This window comes from Aspergillus vadensis, assembly GCF_003184925.1.
Source record: "Aspergillus vadensis CBS 113365 unplaced genomic scaffold BO88scaffold_25, whole genome shotgun sequence".
Lineage (NCBI taxonomy): Eukaryota > Fungi > Ascomycota > Eurotiomycetes > Eurotiales > Aspergillaceae > Aspergillus > Aspergillus vadensis.
The window spans coordinates 192382-211851 of NW_020292063.1; the positions used below are offsets into that span (position 1 = coordinate 192382).

The 19470-nt window shown below is 50.4% G+C and overlaps 9 protein-coding genes across 9 annotated transcripts; 6 read left to right on the forward strand and 3 right to left on the reverse strand.

The window, feature by feature from the left end:
- Nucleotides 1-197: 197 nt before the first annotated feature.
- Nucleotides 198-1287, forward strand: BO88DRAFT_428678 (putative integral membrane protein; the record flags this gene model as incomplete). The annotated part of the gene is made up of 7 exons (XM_025709097.1): nucleotides 198-290; nucleotides 352-389; nucleotides 463-486; nucleotides 547-739; nucleotides 788-839; nucleotides 892-1051; nucleotides 1101-1287. The coding sequence occupies 7 exons, from the start codon at nucleotides 198-200 to the stop codon at nucleotides 1285-1287; spliced, it is 747 nt and encodes a 248-aa protein (XP_025559191.1).
- A 1016-nt stretch (nucleotides 1288-2303) lies between these two features.
- On the forward strand, nucleotides 2304-3324 carry BO88DRAFT_407590 (presequence translocated-associated motor subunit PAM17). The gene is made up of 2 exons (XM_025707475.1): nucleotides 2304-2910; nucleotides 2982-3324. Exons 1-2 carry the CDS (start codon nucleotides 2344-2346, stop codon nucleotides 3156-3158), a joined length of 744 nt encoding a protein of 247 aa, XP_025559192.1. The 5' UTR covers nucleotides 2304-2343; the 3' UTR covers nucleotides 3159-3324.
- On the reverse strand, nucleotides 3148-4786 carry BO88DRAFT_138991 (enoyl-CoA hydratase/isomerase family protein). The gene is made up of 4 exons (XM_025701439.1): nucleotides 4211-4786; nucleotides 3980-4090; nucleotides 3566-3922; nucleotides 3148-3499 (listed from the first exon to the last, which is right to left on the reverse strand). The coding sequence occupies exons 1-4, from the start codon at nucleotides 4528-4530 to the stop codon at nucleotides 3349-3351; spliced, it is 939 nt and encodes a 312-aa protein (XP_025559193.1). The 5' UTR covers nucleotides 4531-4786; the 3' UTR covers nucleotides 3148-3348.
- A 735-nt stretch (nucleotides 4787-5521) lies between these two features.
- BO88DRAFT_395223 (uncharacterized protein) lies at nucleotides 5522-6880 on the forward strand (the record flags this gene model as incomplete). Its single annotated transcript, XM_025705187.1, has 3 exons — nucleotides 5522-5894; nucleotides 5946-6148; nucleotides 6368-6880. Exons 1-3 carry the CDS (start codon nucleotides 5630-5632, stop codon nucleotides 6878-6880), a joined length of 981 nt encoding a protein of 326 aa, XP_025559194.1. The 5' UTR covers nucleotides 5522-5629.
- A 43-nt stretch (nucleotides 6881-6923) lies between these two features.
- Nucleotides 6924-7756, forward strand: BO88DRAFT_490649 (uncharacterized protein; the record flags this gene model as incomplete). The annotated part of the gene is made up of 1 exon (XM_025712798.1): nucleotides 6924-7756. One exon carries the CDS (start codon nucleotides 6924-6926, stop codon nucleotides 7410-7412), a length of 489 nt encoding a protein of 162 aa, XP_025559195.1. The 3' UTR covers nucleotides 7413-7756.
- A 1025-nt stretch (nucleotides 7757-8781) lies between these two features.
- Nucleotides 8782-10566, forward strand: BO88DRAFT_139033 (uncharacterized protein). The gene has a single exon (XM_025701440.1). The coding sequence runs from the start codon at nucleotides 8891-8893 to the stop codon at nucleotides 10190-10192; it is 1302 nt and encodes a 433-aa protein (XP_025559196.1). The 5' UTR covers nucleotides 8782-8890; the 3' UTR covers nucleotides 10193-10566.
- A 684-nt stretch (nucleotides 10567-11250) lies between these two features.
- On the forward strand, nucleotides 11251-12258 carry BO88DRAFT_139035 (uncharacterized protein). Its single transcript, XM_025701441.1, has 3 exons — nucleotides 11251-11408; nucleotides 11512-11721; nucleotides 11804-12258. Exons 1-3 carry the CDS (start codon nucleotides 11366-11368, stop codon nucleotides 11998-12000), a joined length of 450 nt encoding a protein of 149 aa, XP_025559197.1. The 5' UTR covers nucleotides 11251-11365; the 3' UTR covers nucleotides 12001-12258.
- Nucleotides 12259-13718: 1460 nt separating this feature from the next.
- On the reverse strand, nucleotides 13719-14849 carry BO88DRAFT_446258 (uncharacterized protein; the record flags this gene model as incomplete). Its single annotated transcript, XM_025710274.1, has 1 exon — nucleotides 13719-14849. The coding sequence occupies one exon, from the start codon at nucleotides 14847-14849 to the stop codon at nucleotides 13719-13721; it is 1131 nt and encodes a 376-aa protein (XP_025559198.1).
- Nucleotides 14850-15573: 724 nt separating this feature from the next.
- Nucleotides 15574-18525, reverse strand: BO88DRAFT_471143 (uncharacterized protein; the record flags this gene model as incomplete). The annotated part of the gene is made up of 9 exons (XM_025711694.1): nucleotides 15574-16078; nucleotides 16184-16343; nucleotides 16665-16711; nucleotides 17086-17214; nucleotides 17307-17376; nucleotides 17753-17827; nucleotides 17990-18083; nucleotides 18250-18399; nucleotides 18487-18525. 9 exons carry the CDS (start codon nucleotides 18523-18525, stop codon nucleotides 15784-15786), a joined length of 1059 nt encoding a protein of 352 aa, XP_025559199.1. The 3' UTR covers nucleotides 15574-15783.
- Nucleotides 18526-19470: the final 945 nt, after the last annotated feature.

A 19470-nucleotide genomic window follows, 5' to 3' on the forward strand; every position in this document is an offset into this window, starting at 1 on the left:
TGCCCCCGGTTACTAAGGCCTCCCCGGAATAGCCGGGCATCCTAGCCAGCTCTTTAGATCATTGCATTAGTGAGATCCCTATCTCTGTTATTCATTTCAAGCCTCTTCGGCAGTGATTGCAAGTGTCCGGGTTGTAACCGAGTGTCGTTCTAATTAATCGAAACCCCTTCAGTTTCTACCTCTATCCCGCTTCCAGTATGGCGTCTTCTGGAACAATTCAGTCGCTTCAGCGGCAACATCCCCTGCAGCGCCTGTCCAGCCCGTCCAGAGGCTTCTCGGCCTTGGTTCATGTGAGCACTTACCCGTGTTGGTCTCTCGTTCCTTGGGCTGATGTTTTGTTCCCCATGGCAGTCTCTAGGTCTAGCCAGCTTCTTCTTCTCGTTCAAGTAGTATGTTGCGTTGAGTTCTGTTACAGCTCGTGCTCCCCGTGCTTGGCCCGCCCACTAACCAGCCGTTCTCTAGCATGCATGAGAACCCCAATATGGCGTAAGCACCCAATGTCCTTGCCCTGGAGTAACCAAAGATGCCGATTGACCTTCCTGGCAGAAATGAAGCATATGGTTGGCATTTCCAGTACCTGACGGTCATTGGGCTGACGCTGGCCACGCTCACCTTTACCGCCGGTCTGCTGGCGGATATGACGTTATCGGCTCGGCTATTTTTAGTCAAGAACCTTCTTTCTGTATGCAGCGCTCCAATGGAAGTGCTGATCAGTATCCTATATTGGGGGATTCGTCTGGTAATTAATTCTTCATGCCGATTGTAATTCCACCTAACAGTTCAACAGATTGATAAGCGTTTGGTTGTTCCTGATTGGGTGATACTTCCTATGCATGCCGGTAAGTCGGACTCGTATCGCTTGAAGGAAGCTTGCTAATATTACGACCAAAGACGTCGGCTTCCATGCTATACCGTCTATCGTTCTACTGATTGACCTTCTTCTTCTTTCACCTCCTTGGACTATTACTGTTCTTCCTGCACTGGCTCTGTCCAGCACCATCGCTTTTGGATACTGGTTTTGGATCGAACGATGCTTCCAATACAATGGATGGTATGTCTTGTATTCGCTTCTATAGAAGTACAGCTCACTGACTGTATAGGTATCCTTACCCCATTTTTGAGGCCGTAGGATTCGAGGGTCGCATTGGACTCTTTACCCTGAGCGCCGTTACAATGGCGCTGAGCACGGGAACTCTCAAATGGCTCTATGGCCGCGTGAACGGATACGGAACGAGCGCCAAAGCTCAGTCTCGCCCTGGAGCCATCAGAAGCAACGGCAAAATTTAAATCATACATCTTGAGTTGCAAGGTATAGCGGTGGGCCTACTCGACCTAGGCGAGATACAATCAATACCATAGTATAGACAAGACGACATATACTACCAGCATATAACACTTCAGCCAATTAATTCGATATACTCGAGTTCTTTTATTCCGGAAATATACTGTGCAAAATTATGCATCTTTTTCAACCATTTGGCTCGATACCCCGCAAAGCGTCCTGAACCCCCGCACTCTTTAGCCGAGCTCATTCAACACCAAGAGCAAATTACATAACAGAAATAGTGCCTGTCAAATAATCCGCCTATACCATCTTCTTCAGTTCTTAGAATTTCGGCCCATTCTTCATTCTGACACCTTCCTGATCCCCTGGTAATATTCTCGATGCGCTTCTTACTGAATGTCAGCATTGCAATCTTCATTTCGGCCTATTTCACTCCCAGATCTACCGATCATAACGAGGCAGAATTCTCTTCTACAATGCACCACCAATAGGCTTGGTGATGAAAATGCAAAATGGCGGGATAATCATTTGTACACCTAATTCTGACGTGCATAATTTCATCCGCTTCACGGCTTGGTTGACATGCTTACCGACCATCGTGATGCCTTGAACGTTGCAGTATAGAGTAGTCCAGTGCCATATTCTGCTGCAAGAGCAAACATTTTATTAGCCTTCGTAGTGCTTGGTAAAAATCGAGAACAGTAGGCGTACTCTGTACTGCTATGTTTGACTAGTCATCTTATCTCGCATGTTACTTCAGTATTTTCCTCAAGAGCCCAAGATCATCCTATAGATCCCACCAGAAATGCTACAATCCGCCCAGATGAATATAACACATTACCTAAACTACATCCAAGGTAATTGCAGCCATGGAGCACACATCACTCCAAACAAGCACTGCCCCTGTATAGTCCATATTTACCGCGGCATCTCCCAATGAGGTCATGCCTCAGACCCGCTTACATAATCCCCAGCTTCACCCGGCGAACTTCAGAACGAATCAATCAAACCACCATCACCACAACATCCTACCACTCCCAACCCAACATCCATCCACCATGCACGCCCCCTGGATCAACGGGATGCGTACTGCCATGCTGAGTGGACGCCTCACCTCCAAGACGCTGGGCCCCTTCGCCCACCCCAGCAGCTGCACCAACCCGTTGTATCAAGCGCTCATTCAAGCCCGGACCGCAAGCACCAACACCTCCATGCGAGTCCGCAGCACCCAGACCGTGAAGACCACCACAGCTCTGCGTCCCTCGACGACAACGCAGCTCCCCACCTCTCTGGTCCTCCGCCGCGCCAACTCCTCCGCCGCCGCTGCCAAAAGCGAAGCCGTCCGTCTCGACTGGGACTCGTTCTTCAAGCTCCGCGCTAGCCGTCGCCGGTACTCGCTTGCCTCGTCGATCGTGAGCTCCCTGTTCACCACGGTCATTGGGGTGCAGGTTCTCTCGACGCAGGATCTGGAGTCCCTCGGGGCGCAGGTCATGGGTCTAGATCCGTTTGTGGTGCTGGGTATGGCGACGGCGGCGTGCGGTGCGGCGGGTTGGCTTGTTGGTCCGTTTGTGGGGAATGCGGTCTGGGGGTTGGTTTATCGGAGATATAAGCCTGCTGTTATGGTGGTAAGTTATCCCTGCCCTGCCTATATTGAATATTGAAGGGTGTGAAAATGCTGATAATGAATGGTGTGTAGAAAGAGAAGGAATTCTTCGACCGTATTAGACGCTTCCGTGTCGACCCGTCGTCTAACTCCATTGCTAACCCTGTTCCGGATTACTATGGTGAGAAGATCGGTAGTGTGCAGGGTTATCGCCAGTGGCTGAAGGATCAGCGGGCGTATAACCGCAAGAGACGTCATTTCATTGTTTAAAGTTGAGTGGTTCTGTTTTGCATGGGATGCCTATTTCCTTTTGAGTGATTGTTACTATGGCATTCTTGAGAACTATAATTAAGTTCTCTTTTTTCTCCTATTTGTACGAATATTCATATCAGTGAGCGATTTAAAATGATTATTGAATATGTTCACTTCTTCGCTATATCTACATCCTAGTCTTCGACTCTTACAGCTTTGACTTATTCTCAACCTCCCCCCTCGGATCAATATCCACCTCCGCCCACCAAGGATAATTCCCGGGCCCATCCACATCCAAATCACATTTGAACTCGGGCTTCCTCTTCTCAAAGAACGCCCCAACACCCTCCTTCTGATCCCTACACCACCCACTCGTCAGCAATATTCCCCTACTACTCCCCAAATAGATAAAAAGAAGAACTTACTCAGAAGCAAACATATGACCCAAAACCCTCGACTCCAGCAAATGCGCCTCCTCAACACTCGCCGGCGCCCTCCACATCAACGCCCGATTCAACGCCCCGGCCATCGGACTCACCAGCTGGGCCATCTCACTCGCCAACTCCACCGCCCGCTTCACAACCCCTTCCTTCGTGGGAAATGTCTCGGCAAAGAGACCCCCGAAGTGCGGTGATGTGGGCGGGTACACTGCCCCCGTGGAGACGAGGTACATGGCGCGCGAATACCCGATTAGTCGGGGGAGGAGGTAGCTGGAGCAGGATTCCATGGTTATGCCGCGGCGGGCGAAGACGAAGCCGTATTTGCTGGGGGTGTGGGCGATTCTATATATACCATTGTTAGTGGGACTTTGCGTAGGAGGGATGCTGGGAGATTTATACCGAATAGCAGCAGGAAGAGTCATGGTCATACCGACTCCTACGGCGGAGCCTTGCATTGCGGCGATGGTGGGCTTGCGGCATCGGTGGATGGAGAGGGCGACGCGGCCGCCACTGCAGTCATCCTCCCACGGTTAGTATTTGTTGGTGGTTAAAAATCAATCACTTGTATGGAAGTATTTGTTCATGGGAAGTGAAGTAAGTAGTATAGAGGGTAAGTAGGTAGTATCCCACCTATCGCGATAATCACGTAAGTTCAACTTCTCCTTCCCCTTCTCGCCTACACTAAATCCGATTTCGAGATCTGCTCCAGCGCAGAATGTATCTCCGCTACCGGTCAGGATGATTACTTTCACGCGGGGATCGCGGTCCAGGGTGGTGAAGGCCCATTCGAGCTCTTGGGCCATGGTGGAGGTGAAGGCATTGCGTTTGTCGGGCCGGTTGAGAGTGATGATGATGACGGGGGTTGGGGAGGGGGTGTTGGGTGGGTGGTGGGAGAATTTGATGTGGGTTGTTGGGTGGGATTCGTAGGATGGGGGGAGGGTGATGGACATGATGATAGTAAATTGGGATGCTGATGGATTGGGATGATTGATGAGGGGATGGTGATGATTGGAGGTGATCGATGTGATGACGCTGCTTATTGAATTTTAACCTTGCCCTGCAAGCTATATTGCTTTATATACTCTGATTTATTTTGTGTATGGTCAATTGCTCGGTTATCAGAGTTTGTTTACTAAACGCTATGGAAGTATGCAGGTGATGGACGATGGATGATGGCGCCGAGGTCCGGGTATTACTCCGTGGATGTTGGTGAGTTTACCCCGCAGTTTTGGGAGATGAGTTGTTGGTTCTGACATGAGATTCAATACTGTGTTCAAAACACTGTCAACTTACTATGAAATATCTAGGGCAGCTGTGGCTGTCAGATGTATCAGATATTGTAATCATCCTTAACCAGTCTGCAGATAGAGTTGACGGATGTTGTAATCCGGTCCCCCGTGATGCCGAGGTATGCACCCTCGTGTACTAAAGCCTGACCCACGACTCTGGAGAGAGGATGTCGGTCAAGGTGACGGTTGGAAGGGCGTAGAGTTGTGGGATGAAGAGGTGAGGTGAAAATGGAGTGGAAAGGCGAAGTGGAAAGGTACTATGGCGAGGAAGTGAGGTGAAGTGTGAGGTGAGCGGGAAACCCAAGTAAAGATTATGTGATCATTCAAAGGTAGAATTTGAACATATGGGTGCTCTCTGCATAAGGCAATCTCCATTGTCTACACCCAGATTCGAAAAAGAATGTCGAACTAACGGCAAAGCCTAAAGCCAAAGCTAAGACCGATCCCAAACGCAAAGCCGACGTCGATTCGGATGGATCCGACACTGAGTATACCCGGAATAGGAACTACAAGTGAATACAACCTTCTTACGTATCCTACAGTAGGTAGGCATGACAATAGATTTGCCTAATATGATGTTCCTTTCCCATCACTCTTCCATGGCTGTTTCCTGGCCACCTTTCCTCTCTTCCTGCCACCTGCCCTTTCCTTACCAAATTTCGCCCCCATTAGCCTCCTGTCATTGAAGCCACACCCGTTTCACCCTTTTGCTTGAACTTCCTCGCGGTATCCAGCAAAATCTCGTGCCAGTTTTGTTGTGATGTCGACACTTACGCCCAACAAATTGGCCTCCAGGGGACCTGCAGACGAGCTCCTCGACCCAGAGCGGCGCAAAATCATTGCCCAGCTGTCCGCCTATATCGAACATGTAAAACTTCCTTCGACGGGATGGGCTCTCCTCTGGTTTACGGATCTCGCTATCCTGAGGAAATATCTCAAAACCTGTGAAGAGTCGGAGGCGGGTCCGATGGATGTGGCACTTAAATTCACCCAGAGCGAATGCCTTAAGTATATAATCATGTCCTGTAAGTGATATAAACGGTCATCCCAATAGGTACGAGCTAATGCAACACTAGGGAAGGATCGGCCTAGAGACTCACTTACTACTGAAGAGGGCGCAGAAGAACCAGACATCGAAGAAAGTCCAAAGAAGCGCCAGCGTACTTCAGGAACCGCGTCCAGGGTTCCCACCCTCGCTGGCAACACCCGTCCTGCAGCAGTAGGTCCTCAAGAAACAACGAAGCAGCCGGCAGGCCGTGGTGAATCAGCCAACGAACTGGTAAGTTGAAACTTCCATACCGAATCAAACAAGATGGCCGTGTCAATCTCTCATCACCCATCACAGTGCAAGGAACGAGACCAGAACGCTTGTATCCTCACCGGGTACCGTGAACCGCTAGAAGTAGCGCACATCTTCCCCTACAGCTTCGGCCAGAGGAAGAAAACAGAACTAAACATTTTCTTGGAAATCCTGCGAATGTACTGGAGTAGAGAAAAGATAAGCAAGTGGAAAGAACAGGTCTTAGGCCCTAGTGGCACGGAGACCTGTTCCAACTTGATTTGCATGTCCAACCTCGCTCATAAACTCTGGGAAACCGCGCGATTTGCCCTGAATCCTTTGGCGATTAGCGAGGATCAGAAGGTCCTCAAGGTGAAGTTCTACTGGATGCCGATAAACAAGTTGTCGGACGCTATGTCGTCCAGAGAAGTCCCGCGTCCTTTCCCTGATGGCAGCCTGTCCTCGATTAAGGTGGAAGGCAAACTCAATGCCAAGCTATTCAATATTAACACCGAGAAAGCCCTGCGCTCCGGAGACGTTCTTACCTTCAAGACCGACGACCCAGTCGGCCATCCCCTTCCATCGATGGAGCTGCTCAATATGCAATGGGCTCTCCATCGAGTTCTTGCTCTTAGTGGTGCCGCCGATGCAACCGATGAAGAACTTGACCCCGCTGACCCCGATGCGCTGCAGGTCGAAGCCACTGATGAAGACAATGAGGAAGAGGACTAAGAGCTATAAGATTCCTGGCCAGAGTGGGCCTCAGGAAGGCTCCATGGCCTCGGTGACAGAGAATTCGGCCAAGTGGACCGACTTAATCGATGCTCCTGTGCATGCAGTCCTTCTTAACAACGTGGACGTTAGGGCTGTCAAGCAAGTTGATGAAGATAACGTGAGGGTTTTAATTGTGGCCAACCATATGCTTCAGGTCGAAATGCAAAAAGCTACCAGAGCTCTGGAAGAATACTGGGGCGATGAGAGTTTTGACGACGCTTGCCGTGATTGTACGAAGCAGGAAGTGGCCATCTCCTCTGATAATGGTCCAAAACTTTCGTTAACCTCGATTTTCCTTCCCAATACTCCTCGGGTAAATACCCATGATCCAGGGGAATCGGCTCCCCCGGATCTCAAAGCCCTTGTGCCAAAAGATTGGAGGCTCAATAGCGCCCAAACTGAGGCAGGCAACTATCCAGTTGCTTACCCACTCTATCTCTTGTGTTTGGTCCTCCTGGTACGGGCAAAACGCGAACAATTGCTGCAGTGACTATGTTTGTTACGCAAGTCCTCTGCGGTGGGTCGGTGGGATTGGCCAAGTTGGCCATCCCAGTGCCGACTCGCGCAGTAGACTCGCGTAGCAGGTGCTGCTGTAATGAGTCAGTCAGTTGACCGGCGCATTTAAGAAGCTTCCTCCACTCGACGAAGCAGACCAATGTGATTCTGTCCCAGGCACGTAATGCCCAGTACGTTATTGGCGACTGGGACTGGCTGGGCAGCAAGGTCTTCAAAAAGGACGCCGCCTCGTTTTAAGTACCTGGATGAGGCCGAACGTCTTGTGGGCATGAGATGTATCTAGTTGCGAGATGTCCAATTTATATGATTACATCCAACAACCCGCATTAGTATAAGAGTATAGATACGACTAGACTATCCGGTAAAAGACTGAGTTAAACCGACTCAGAACGCACATCACTTATATATGATCATGTGACCGGCTGTCACACTGACCTCCTAGCTTAGACCAGCTGATTACTTAACGAACTTGACAGGTCAAGAATGTTTAAAGTGATCGAGTCTGCAGGATGGACTCGATAATTGAGAGTGCAGGATAGTGATGGATGCACAGCACTGAAGTGGGTTCAATACGAGAACCGACTCCATCCAAAACCAAGATAATTGAGACAATGAGCGGTGCTAAAACCACTTCGCCATCACACTAAATCAATTGTTTCATCGGCACTGCCCTGGTTGATTGTGTCATGATGAGACTCGGCGTATGCAAGGAAATCTGTCAATTATTTCCCCCACTTTGATGGTTCTTTCTACAATGTTCTTGTCTGCTAATCTTCTTCTGGCGGCGGACACCGTTTTGGGGCTAAGCTTTTTCTGGGCAGGCTTTTTTTAGCCCGCGCGGGATGGAATTTCCCTCTCACTTTTGCTCCGAGACAATCAAGCAAGTGAAGCAAAGCAACTGACCCAGCAAGCAATCCGAGCTATTCTTATCGTCATCCTGTCTCTCTCTCTCTCCCTCTCTCAGCCAATGACCCTCGGGAAAACCCACAATGGCTGTTGACGCTATTCCCAACCCTGCACCTATTATCGAATCCCTACTCGGATAATGCCTTACGCAGCATGCGCTCAGCCCTGGCGCCCACCGCGTGATCGGCCAATGGGCCAACGCGATCCCAAAACTTGGCTACTCGGGCGTGGGTCAACTCGAAGGGTTTTTGACCACCGCTCCACTGGCCCGATAAACGAAAGAGCGGCCGGACTATCAGCTGGCCAGCAAATGACTAGAGCAAACTAAGCGATGGGCAGACCCTGAGGGCCCAGGGCTTCAAAAGCAGCGAGTCTCATCAACATGGCTCCAAGCTAACTCTTGCTAGTCCGCTGCTGGCTTATCTGCTGTCGCAATCCGGTCCTGCCTTTTGTTTTCCTTTTCCCTCTTTTCCCTTCCCTTCCCTTCTCCCCTCCATCCTGTCCTCCGCTTCCTCCTGATCGCGTCTGCCAACCAGTATGTGACCGATGGCTTTCAATCACTTCAACAGAAAGCAGAGGCTGCTTCTGTCCTCATTCGCCATCCTCTTTTTCTTCCTTATCGTCATCTGCCACTTTCGGTCCGCCCGTGACCCAGGCTCGTTCTTCTTCCAGCCTACCGAAGGCTATCGCCCGGGATACAGTCTCCAACGGATTCACGAATCGCTGGAGTGGCTGTCTGCCTTCAATCGTTCCGAGAATGTCCCGCCCCGTCCCGTCTCCCATGTCAGCCCGCCACGGGAGAAGACCGCCTGTGTCGGCATCGTTACCGTGAAGCGTCCCCTGCAGCAGGACCTCGACACAACCGTTGCTTCGATTCTTGATACCCTCTCACCCGAGCAGCGAGCGGCGCTGACCGTCCAAGTGCTCTTCGCTTTGAGCAAACCCTCCGATCACCCGGATTACAATCAGACATGGTTATCGAATGTTGTTGACCACGTACTCACCTACGACGATGTCGACGCACCCGGGTATATTATTATGAACTTGGAGAAAAAGAATAACATAAAGAAGAAGTCTCTGATCGACTACCGGCTCGGGCTACAGGCATGCTACGACATGACCGACGCGCCGTGGATCATCATGCTGGAGGACGATGTGGTGGCCCAGCGCAATTGGTACGAGGACACCATGCGCAGCGTCCAGCAGGTAGAGGACTGGCGCCGACACGATACGATCAAGGACTGGCTATACCTGCGGCTCTTCTACACGGAGAAGTTCCTCGGCTGGAACTCGGAGAATTGGCCCATCTACCTGTCCTGGAGTGTGCTGCTCGTCTCCCTCTGCGCCAGTGCAGGCATGTACACTCGGCGGAAGATCCGCTCTACCCAGGGCATCCTCACCAACCCCTTCCTGCTGGTAGTCTGCTTCTTCTGCGTGCCGCTACTAATCACCCTCTTCTTCCTGGCCGGTCGGGTCACCTGGTACCCGATGCAAGATGGGGTGCACGTGATGAACGCGCACGGCTGCTGCTCGCAGGCCCTTCTCTTCAATCGCGAGAACGTTCCAGCTCTCCTGGAGTACTTCGAGCACATGGAGGACGTGATCCCCACCAAGGCGGTGGACAGCGTGATCGAGATGCAGGCGGGGCGGGCCGAGCTGGACCGACTGGCCATCTCCCCGTCACAGATGCAGCACGTTGGAGCCGTTTCGTACAAGGAGAAGAAGAAGTCGTGGAAGTGGGAGGGGCCGTATCGCGTCAAGGGCGCGCACGGGGTCTGGAGTATGGGATTTGAACAGGCGTACGAAATGGACATGGATCGATTGTTCCAGATGGACGGTTCGGCATGATTATATACGCTGTATGCAGCAACGCATGGCATGGATGGGATGCACTGGTTTATGAACACGCATGACTGGATTAATGTTTATGGTGTGTATATATACATAATGGTTTCTTTGGTTTGTGAATAATAGAATTACTATACTTGCAGGATGACTGTACATGGTTCTTGCTATCACCCATCCTCTTGTTACAAATCTGAATAGCAGCTCTCAGGGATAGTAGGTATCCACACAAGGGGAGCATATTTTCTAACCATTGCTTAACACACATTGCTTCACCAAACTATCCCATAGCTATAATTCTAATCTGTCAAATCCCGAGATACCAGCAATGAAAGATAATAGAGATAACCTCACTGCGGGGAAAGCCTAGACCTACTTGCTCTCCAACAAGATTAGTACACAAAATAATTAATCGACCAAAAATATACTAGTATCCAAAAGAACAATTAAGGACTATTTTTCCACTGGGTTTCCTAGTCGGCAAATATTCTGGAATGAAATAAGGAAAATCATAATCCAAGGTAATATAGTAAGTAGTACGTAGTATAATAAAGGGAAAAAGTGGGGTCAAGTTAGATTAAGAAGTTTCCACTTTTAGGCATGGTTGGTGCCCTTCGATGAGGTAAGAGGTAGAGGGATGAACTTAGTCTTCAAGGTAGGGCCCTAAAAGAAGAATAAATTGATGGAAGAATGAAAGAATTGGGGAACAGAAGAATAGAAGATGCAGTAACCCGAGAATTAGAAAAGTGGAATGGATCAATGCGAAGGGAAAGTAAAAAAAAACTGTCTCGGTCATTCGGCCCCAAAAGCAGGACGTCATTTGATCAAAATCAAAGTCTTGGCTGCTCGTTCAGTCTTTTTCTTTCCAGTCAGTCTTTCTTCTCTCGCTCGCGGCCTTTGCCACTTTGGCGGCTCCTCAGCTCTCTCTCTCTTTTTTTTGTGTTGATCATTGCTGGGTTAGCTATTGCGTGCTTGCTTTCCCTTACCACTCCTCTTCAAATCATCTTCTCATCTTCTCCTTCATTCTCTTTGATTGAGAGTTCGCCTTTGCGTTGTTGCGCCTTCGCAATCAATCGCGTCCCATACTTCCCTTACCACTCACTCTGATCATCCACTCTCCCGATCGCATTCTCTCCGCCCTCCCCTTCCCCTCCACTCCCTCCTTGTTCGGCAACAATGGGCGGCGCTAGAAATATCTCCCACGGCCGCGGCGGCGCAGGTATGTTTAGCACTATCTCTCCCTCTGTTTCGCTCTCTCAGTCTCCCTTTCTTTCAACTCACAATATCATCTCGTCTAACGCGATATTGTTCCTCCCCCACAGGCAACATCTTCTCCGGCCACAATGAATCCCGCACCACCCCAAAGGACCTCGTCACCCCCACCATCAAACAAGACATCTTCACCACCGGTCGCGGCGGCTCCGGTAACATGATGCACAATGATCCGGAACACCCCGAATTAGCCCGAGAAATGCAGGATGTGGAGTCGCCCCCATTGCGCATGGAAGAAGCGCCGCACTTTATGGGCCGAGGTAACTTCCCCTATACCTCCCCTTTGTCCGTGGTCGTATCTTTTCAAACAATGAGCTAATCAATGGCTTGTAATAATTGTAGGCGGCGCTGCAAACGCATATATCCCTTCCGCGGAAGAAGAGAAGCGCGTGCGCGAACAGGAAGAGGAGCAGTTGAGGCGTGTGCGCACGCAATCGAAGGATCGCAGGAAGGATGCTGAGACCGCCAGTGTCGCTGGTGAGGGTGCCGGTGCCGGTGCTGGTGGTGGGGGTGGTGAAGAACGGAATCCGTCCAGTTGACTAGCACATGTTTGGAGTTGAGGATGAGGTCGGATTTATTGCTGGGATGTTATCTCTGTCAGTTGTTTCTTGCTGGCAGATATGGCATGGCAATATATGGCATGGCGTGGTGAGGTATGGGAAGAGGTGAGTGAGGGAGAGTGAGCTGCGTCCTGTCGCTCACACTAACTTACTACTTTCTTTCTTTCTTCCCCTGCTCTGGCTGCGCTGTGCTTTTCTGGCTTTGACTCTTCTCCAAACGTGTGATTATCGTTGCACCATATGTGTGTGCTTGTGTTTCCGTTCCTCTCTCTTGAGTGGACCGGACTGGACTGCTGAACTGGACCAACGAGATAGATGGGATGTTCTCATCCCATCCATCTTACTTCGACTGACTGACGACCGACCGACCGACTGATACCTGCACTACCTGCTCCCAACAATCCCCAAGCAGATCAGTGTGCAGGGCAGGTAGTGCTCGACACCACCTACCTACCCACCTACTCATCTCTCCATCTCTATACCCATCTCCTCAGATGGAGAGATCCCTCACACATCCACTCCCATCCTTATCATTCCTTCCCATCATATTCCCCTCCCATTCGATCAAGATCTGTTTTTGTGTTATTTTGAAGAATACCCATGTTGTAAAGAAACCCGGACGTGGGGAAAAAGAACGGCGCGAGGGTCGGATTTTGTCGTTACATTTCATTTCATTCCATATTTTTGACTGATTGCTGTTGCGTTTGGACTGGGGGTATTGTTATTCATTTTTGAAGTATAATATGTGTGTGTGTTCTTAGGATTATAACCATTCGATCTTCTTTTCCATTCATTTGTTTTTTCTTTTACACAGGCAGGCTAGCAGGGCACACCGGGGCCCTTATGTAGTGTGGTTGTTGGCACTATTGTTACTAGTAGTGAGATCTCCAATGAAATCGCGGGGGCTTATCTATGGGGAGGGCTGCATATTGCTTTTTCTTGCCTTGTTTCTTTAGTGGTTATTACTACGTGTATTATTACTCGGGAGTCTCTTTAAATTCTGTCTATTGCCGAGGTAAATAGTGTTTGTAGATCGTGTATGAATCTATGATGTGAATGGAATGTATGTATGCATAGCTTGCTGAAATCGAAATGCAATACCAATCAAGTACTCCGTATATTGCTTATGAGGTATCATCCATCTCATGCCAAGTGAGTATGTGTCCCATGCGATCATGCCATAGATAGTTGTAGATGGTGTAGATGTCCAGCACCCTGGTTCAGTTTGCGCTGTCGAGTGATTGGCGGTCGGATCTCCTCTCCTTCATGTCCACCGACTAATCAACTAAGTATTCCACTAGTTTATCGCATTTGTCTTTCTTCGTTGTGGTGTTGACTCCGCTCCGCTCTTAGTGCTTATTCCCGGTCGGCCTCCCCAAATGTCACTTCCCGTCGTGTTCTGGTCTTCTTTCTATTACAGTTCACTGCATGACTCCCTCTTCTTCAAGACTGCATGAATTCTGTGTAGGTCACTCATGGTAGAGCCTGGCCCACGGATGGCAGGGGTGTTTCCCGCCTGCTTCAAGGTTGTCGACGGGCAGCGTGCACGCTGCACGCGTCTTTAAGGATGGTCATGGTGACCACACAATGTGCTCTCCAGCGCGCAGATGCATCCATATTCGGTGTCTGAAATGAACAACGCGCACTGGAGAATGGAAAAAAACATAGGTACTTATACATCTCGTCCATTAATCGTCTCAGACTGGAGGAATATAGCAGCCTGTCGCGTCCACCACCCAACTGATTGAGTCTCTCCAGTCTGCACCCAGGCGCTGGCCGATCTCCCGGATCAGTCGCGCTCCCCACTCGCCCATCCACCAATGTCCTCGCAACGAGTGGATAATCACCGCGTAATGGGCCAAGATGGCTAACGCAAAGGGCTGTCTCTGCTGCAGCAAATCCAAGTATCGCGGCGGGATCTGGAAGATCCACTGGAAGGCAATGATCATGGTTTCTCCGCCCCGGGCCAGCTTGTCCAGCGAGTAGCTCAGGTACCTAATCGTCGAGTCATACGTGTCCTTATCATGGGCGGGATCGCGGCTGGCTAGGTCCGCGTTCATTCGTGTCAGCGACATGATGGCCAGCCGAGACGTGTCGGGCATGGTGGGCTGCGAGGTGTCGCACTCGAGAAGCGGACTGAACTCGCCATCCGCGACCCAATTGATGATTCCTCCTTGGACGTCCACCGACCCGCGTGTGAACCGAAATATGTTGAGAAGCTCATTCAGGACGTCCCCGTGTTTGTTCGTCGTCCGAGGGAGGGCGAAGGAAAAGACCACCATGATACTGGACAGAGCAAAAGCGGCATTGCAGTTGGATTGATCTAGACGTCCCGCGATCTTGCTGAGACCGGTCACAGCCCGGGACTGGTGTGCCTGGGCGGTTCGGATGTAATAGTCTTTGGGCGGACCGGAGGGGCAGTTGAAGCCCAGATCCAGGGCGGAGAGAGCCAAGATGCCGTGCATCAAGAATGGGTGGCGCATGGCTTCCCTTGGCACTACGCCCTGCCAGATTCCTTCTACCGAGGTATTTCGCGAGACCGAGCGGTATGTGGTCGTGCACCATTGCATCATCAACTCGAGGTCTTGAATATTCAGCTCCCCGGTGGGAGTGGAAGGGGCAACGGGGTCCATGACGACGCGGTATTCAGCGAAAATCCTGGGGTTCACGTGGGAAGGGGAGGCGGTGCGGGATGGGGGAAGGGTCGGGGTGGTGGAGCGAGACTTGACCCTAGGCCAGACCAAGGAGGTGGAGGAGGGAATATATTGACATATTATGTTGTCGCTGGTGCAATGGGAGCACTGGGGGTGTTCGTTGGGGCACTGCATCCCGGTTCGATTAGCATCTATGAGGGCGACACAGGACCACCAGTCCCGATTTGAAGAACCACAGAAAAGTGGTGTGGTGTAATAATTCAGGGGAGGGGGGTGGGTGGTGGTGGTGGGAACAAAAAGTAGCAAAGGTCCCGGTCCACAGCAGTAATCAAACAAGCAGATAAAGCTCCACTGATAGGTACATATCTAAAAGTAGGAGGGAGGACTGGAGGGAGAAGGCAGGGGAAGGGAAAGGGATCACTGCATCATTCAGGCATCCAGGCACCCAAGCAATGATGGGGGAGGAGGGAATTGGGAGGGGGGAAGGGAGAAGGGAAAATAACAGAAGAGAGAAAATGAAAAAAGAGGGAAAATGTAAGAAGAAGAAAGCAGCAGTAGAAGAAGGGAAAAAGGATGGAAACTTTGAGTGGACCAAACAACCAAGAAAATAGCAGGCCAGGCCAGGCAACTTAAGTTAAGCTTCACCGGGACTAAAACCCCAAGAGCACCTACCTTGATTCGCCGGTTCCTGCACTCAAAACAGCCATTCCGCGCCGGGGCTCTGTAGGTGCGCCGTGCAGGCATTGCTGGGGACTTTTGTTTTCTTTCTTAGGGATTATATTATTATTCTTCCCTATCGTGTTCTTTTGTTCCTTCTTTTCCGGGTTCTGGCTGACTGGCTGAAGGAGCAGAAGATGCCGGGGAGGGTTAAAGGGAGGGAGGGAGGGAGGGGAGGTTTCCCAGCAGGCGCAAGGTGGAAGCAGAAGCGTCAAGGATGGAAGGGAGGAGGGGGGATGTTTCATAGGAAGTGTAAAAAGAAGGGAACATTAATATGAAAAACAGTCCCTTAAATCAAACAAGCAAGAAGCCGTGATCCCCTCCAACTGTTACAGCTCAACTTTCAACAACACCTTCTTGGCCAGGGTGGATAGTTGGAGATCCATGGGATTTAATATCGAAACAAACGACCGACTCCCCATGCTTTTTGAAAAGAAGGAGAGAGACTAAAGAGGTTTTGGGCCTCTTTTCCGGGAGAAGGTTCCAAAACCCGCTCATCGAGACCACCTTCAATTCCACAACCCACTTTTTCCCTCCTCCACCAAAGCACTTTTCCAACAATAATTCCAAAGTTGTCCAAAGCTAGCCGATAGATCGCTGCCCCACTTCTCTTGTCTTTGCACGGAGGCAGTAAGAGCGCGAAACCCCGATGGCATGGATTGGATGGATTGAATGGAACTGGATGGCTCTGGCCTTCCCCAAAAGACGAAACCAGTAAATGCGGGCCAAAAAAAAAAAGAAAAAAAAGAAAAAAAAGAAAAAAGGGTTTGTGGTGTTTAATGCAGCGCTACGAAGGGCTCGGCGCCCCAACCGCCGTAGTAACAGAAGGGAAAGAGACAGAGACAGGATGATGCATCATGCGGTCGAATGGGCAAATGGTCATCTTGGTCATCTTGGGTCGCGGTGTGCTGAACCCTGGATCATCGTTGCCTCTTTCTTTCTGTCTCTTGTCTGTCATGACCCAGCTCGCTGATGACTTGCCATCTTGAGAGGATGATCATTTATTAAAGATTGACGACTGTACAATTCTTGGTTTAAAAAAAGAAATAAAACTAAGCAAGTACCATGCATGGCCAGTGTTCATCCTACTCTACATGGTATACCGTCTGAGATCTTCCACCTGGGAATGGAAAACGAGAGAGAAAAAGGAAAAAGAGGGTTAAACTGTTCACTACTAGATATTACTTACTATCTAATACCAGCAACTCACTAGTACTGATTTAGTCGGATTTAGTGGTGTGCTTTTCTTCCCCCATCCTTGACATGCCCCACAGGCCACCATCCCAATTGACCCAATCAGGAATAAGCAGTCACACCCCCTGAAGCATCCCCCCGTTTATCCTACAATAATCTACTGACTATTAATGGAACTAAAGTGTAGTTTATCCTAGATCTTCTCCCGAAACTGAATAAGAAGCACCGGTCCATCCCGGAACTGATGGACATCCGTTCCCGAATGGAGATAGAGATAGAGGGATGGACATCGAGGCGGGGGGGAAAGGCAAGAACAAGAAAAAAAAATTGATGCTTAAACCCCGACAAGCCAGCAATGAATCTCTCTCGTCATGCCGTCTTGGGACAAAGCCGGGATCCACACCACATCCACTTGCAGCCAAAAAACCTAAAAGTCAAATCCCCATCTTCGGCTCCTGGCCCTTTGCCTATCGTGGCTTAGTGCTAGGCCTCCATGAACCCTGCTTTTGCTGTTTTGGGTAACTCAGATTCTTGGGGGCTTATCAGTCTTCTCATTGGTCTGCTATCCTCCCGCCTTGCCGGATCTGGCATAAGGGGTGCGGGCCCGTGACTCTCCCGCCGCCCGGGGCTGCCTCAGGCCTGATTCGATGGTTCGTTGCTCACCATTGGATTGTTGTTACTTTTGTAGCTACAACTGTACACCTACACTACTACGCTCACTAGACAGCTAGTGTCTCAATCCCTCCTCCTTCTCCATCCACGTTGTGTCTCTGTTGCATGGCATCCGTGTCTCACATCTCCGAATATCGCCTTCGGCTCCGGAATCATGAGACGCTTGACCCAATGATGTCAGCCAAAACTCCAAGCTTCTCATAGCTAGCTAGCTATGGTTCGATCACGACCATCCTGAATCAGTCAATCCATCCAAGAGATAATACCCCGCTTAAGAGGGGCAAGCCGTTGCCGGTCACGGAGGAGTTACTGATCTTCCCGCTTGTCCTTTTGCTCTTTTAGAGAAACTCGATGGAATGAGCACGGTGGCACCATGGCGTAACTTTCCGTGGACAATGGACCCCGGCTGCGACAAAGCCTCTTCCGCAGCCTCTCCCACACCCACGCCCACGCCTCCCACGCCTTCCCAGCAGCATCTCACATAGGCATCCCACCAATCGTCCGTGACGTTGCCCTCGCTGCCCAATGATCAAGCTCAGCCCACAGTGCGAGGTGCATGCATCCTACAGCTAGCCATACCTCGGACTAAAAGCCCGACCGTTCCGCCCGGCGCTTTTGCGCCATATCGCGCGTGTGAGTAATCCTCAAGCTCCAGCTGGAATAGACCAGGCTAGCTAGAATCGCGATACCACTATATTAGTCCCATCTACATCTCGGCCGGCGGAGGTAACCGGCCTCACCGTTGGTACCGCGATCATAAAAGCGGCCAGTGGGTCCATCTGGTTTTCGCCGGGAGAACGGATTCACCCTAACCGCGCCAACGGGCTAATCTAGGTTGGATCAAAAGAAACGACCGCTGTTGGGGCCAAGGCCCTCAAACAGCGGGCCTGGCTTAAGCCATGGGTGGATTTCAGATCACAGACCTCTTCACTGAATCTTCTGGTAGGATTCTCCATGCGCCCAGATGCGCCTGAGGGTCGGCCGCTTTGACTCGAATAGGCATGGCGCTAGCAAAAAGTCGCGCGCGTTGGATAACGGATTGGACCATACCGGTGAGCTGGTGCTGCTGATTAGCCAGCACATCAGATACACCGTCTCCGCAAATCCTTCTCTTCCTGCAAGACGTCATCGTCATTCCCGACTGGGAAAATGCAGACCTTGCTCCTATATGAATCCTCTCCATCCCGCAACTTGTCTGTTATCTTGGACCACTCGATGTTAAACGAACTGGCCACTCTGCATGACCAACAACGGGACATGGTGCCATGAACCTGTTGGACCTGGCTGCCCATCCGGGACGCTTGTTCCATGCTCGATGGCTTAGCACCATTTCGAGCCCACAGTTGCAGCGCCTAGGATGGGATGCTTGGGCGCTTGACAAGGCATCAGCAAGTTGATTCGCCCAGAATCCTGGGAATACTTCGGTTAGAGAGTGGACATGTTGGAATATTCGTCAGACCACTTGGGTCAGCTGGGCCCGAGATACGCGGAACCGAAGAACCAGATGTGGACAGAGTGTGCGACTTGGAGGTTACTACGTTTGTTTCTCGACTGGCACAGCATACGGAGTCGCCGTGATGAGTGAGATGACGCTTTGCCCATAGTGGAGTTTCGGTCTGTAGACCGGACAAAAACTGTCGACAACGTCGAGGGCGAAGATCCTTGAAGGAATTGTACGTCTGCATCCGATGCCTCCGCTGATGGATTACTCTACGCAGTTTGCTGCGATATGGATAGCCTCCAGATTCGCCCCATTTCAAACCCAACCGGAAACTCGGCAGTTGCTCAGTTGATTTGGGGTTGGAAGTATAATCGCAACCAGTAGGACTAGAGTTATCCACAAGCTGCAAGCAGACTGATACGTAGATTCCTCACATGCCACTGCACTACTAACTTGCTATTACATTGCTTGTTCCACAGCATGCTAAAATGGCACTTGAACTGCAGGCCGTGCTGAAAAATAACAACACAGGTCATCCACTCCCTAACCAGAAAAGTCTTATCAGCCAGCCATGTTGAACAGCAACATGAGCCTATCACGTGTCAACATACCTACTATCCGCACACGTCTTCCTGAATACGTAGCATATCCAATCTATTCCAAGATACACGTATAAGCTACAACTTCAGCTTATCGAAAGATACAAAACCTACATCACAAGCCTGCTGTCAATCAGAAACGTGATATTGATAGGCAATAGACCAATTCTTA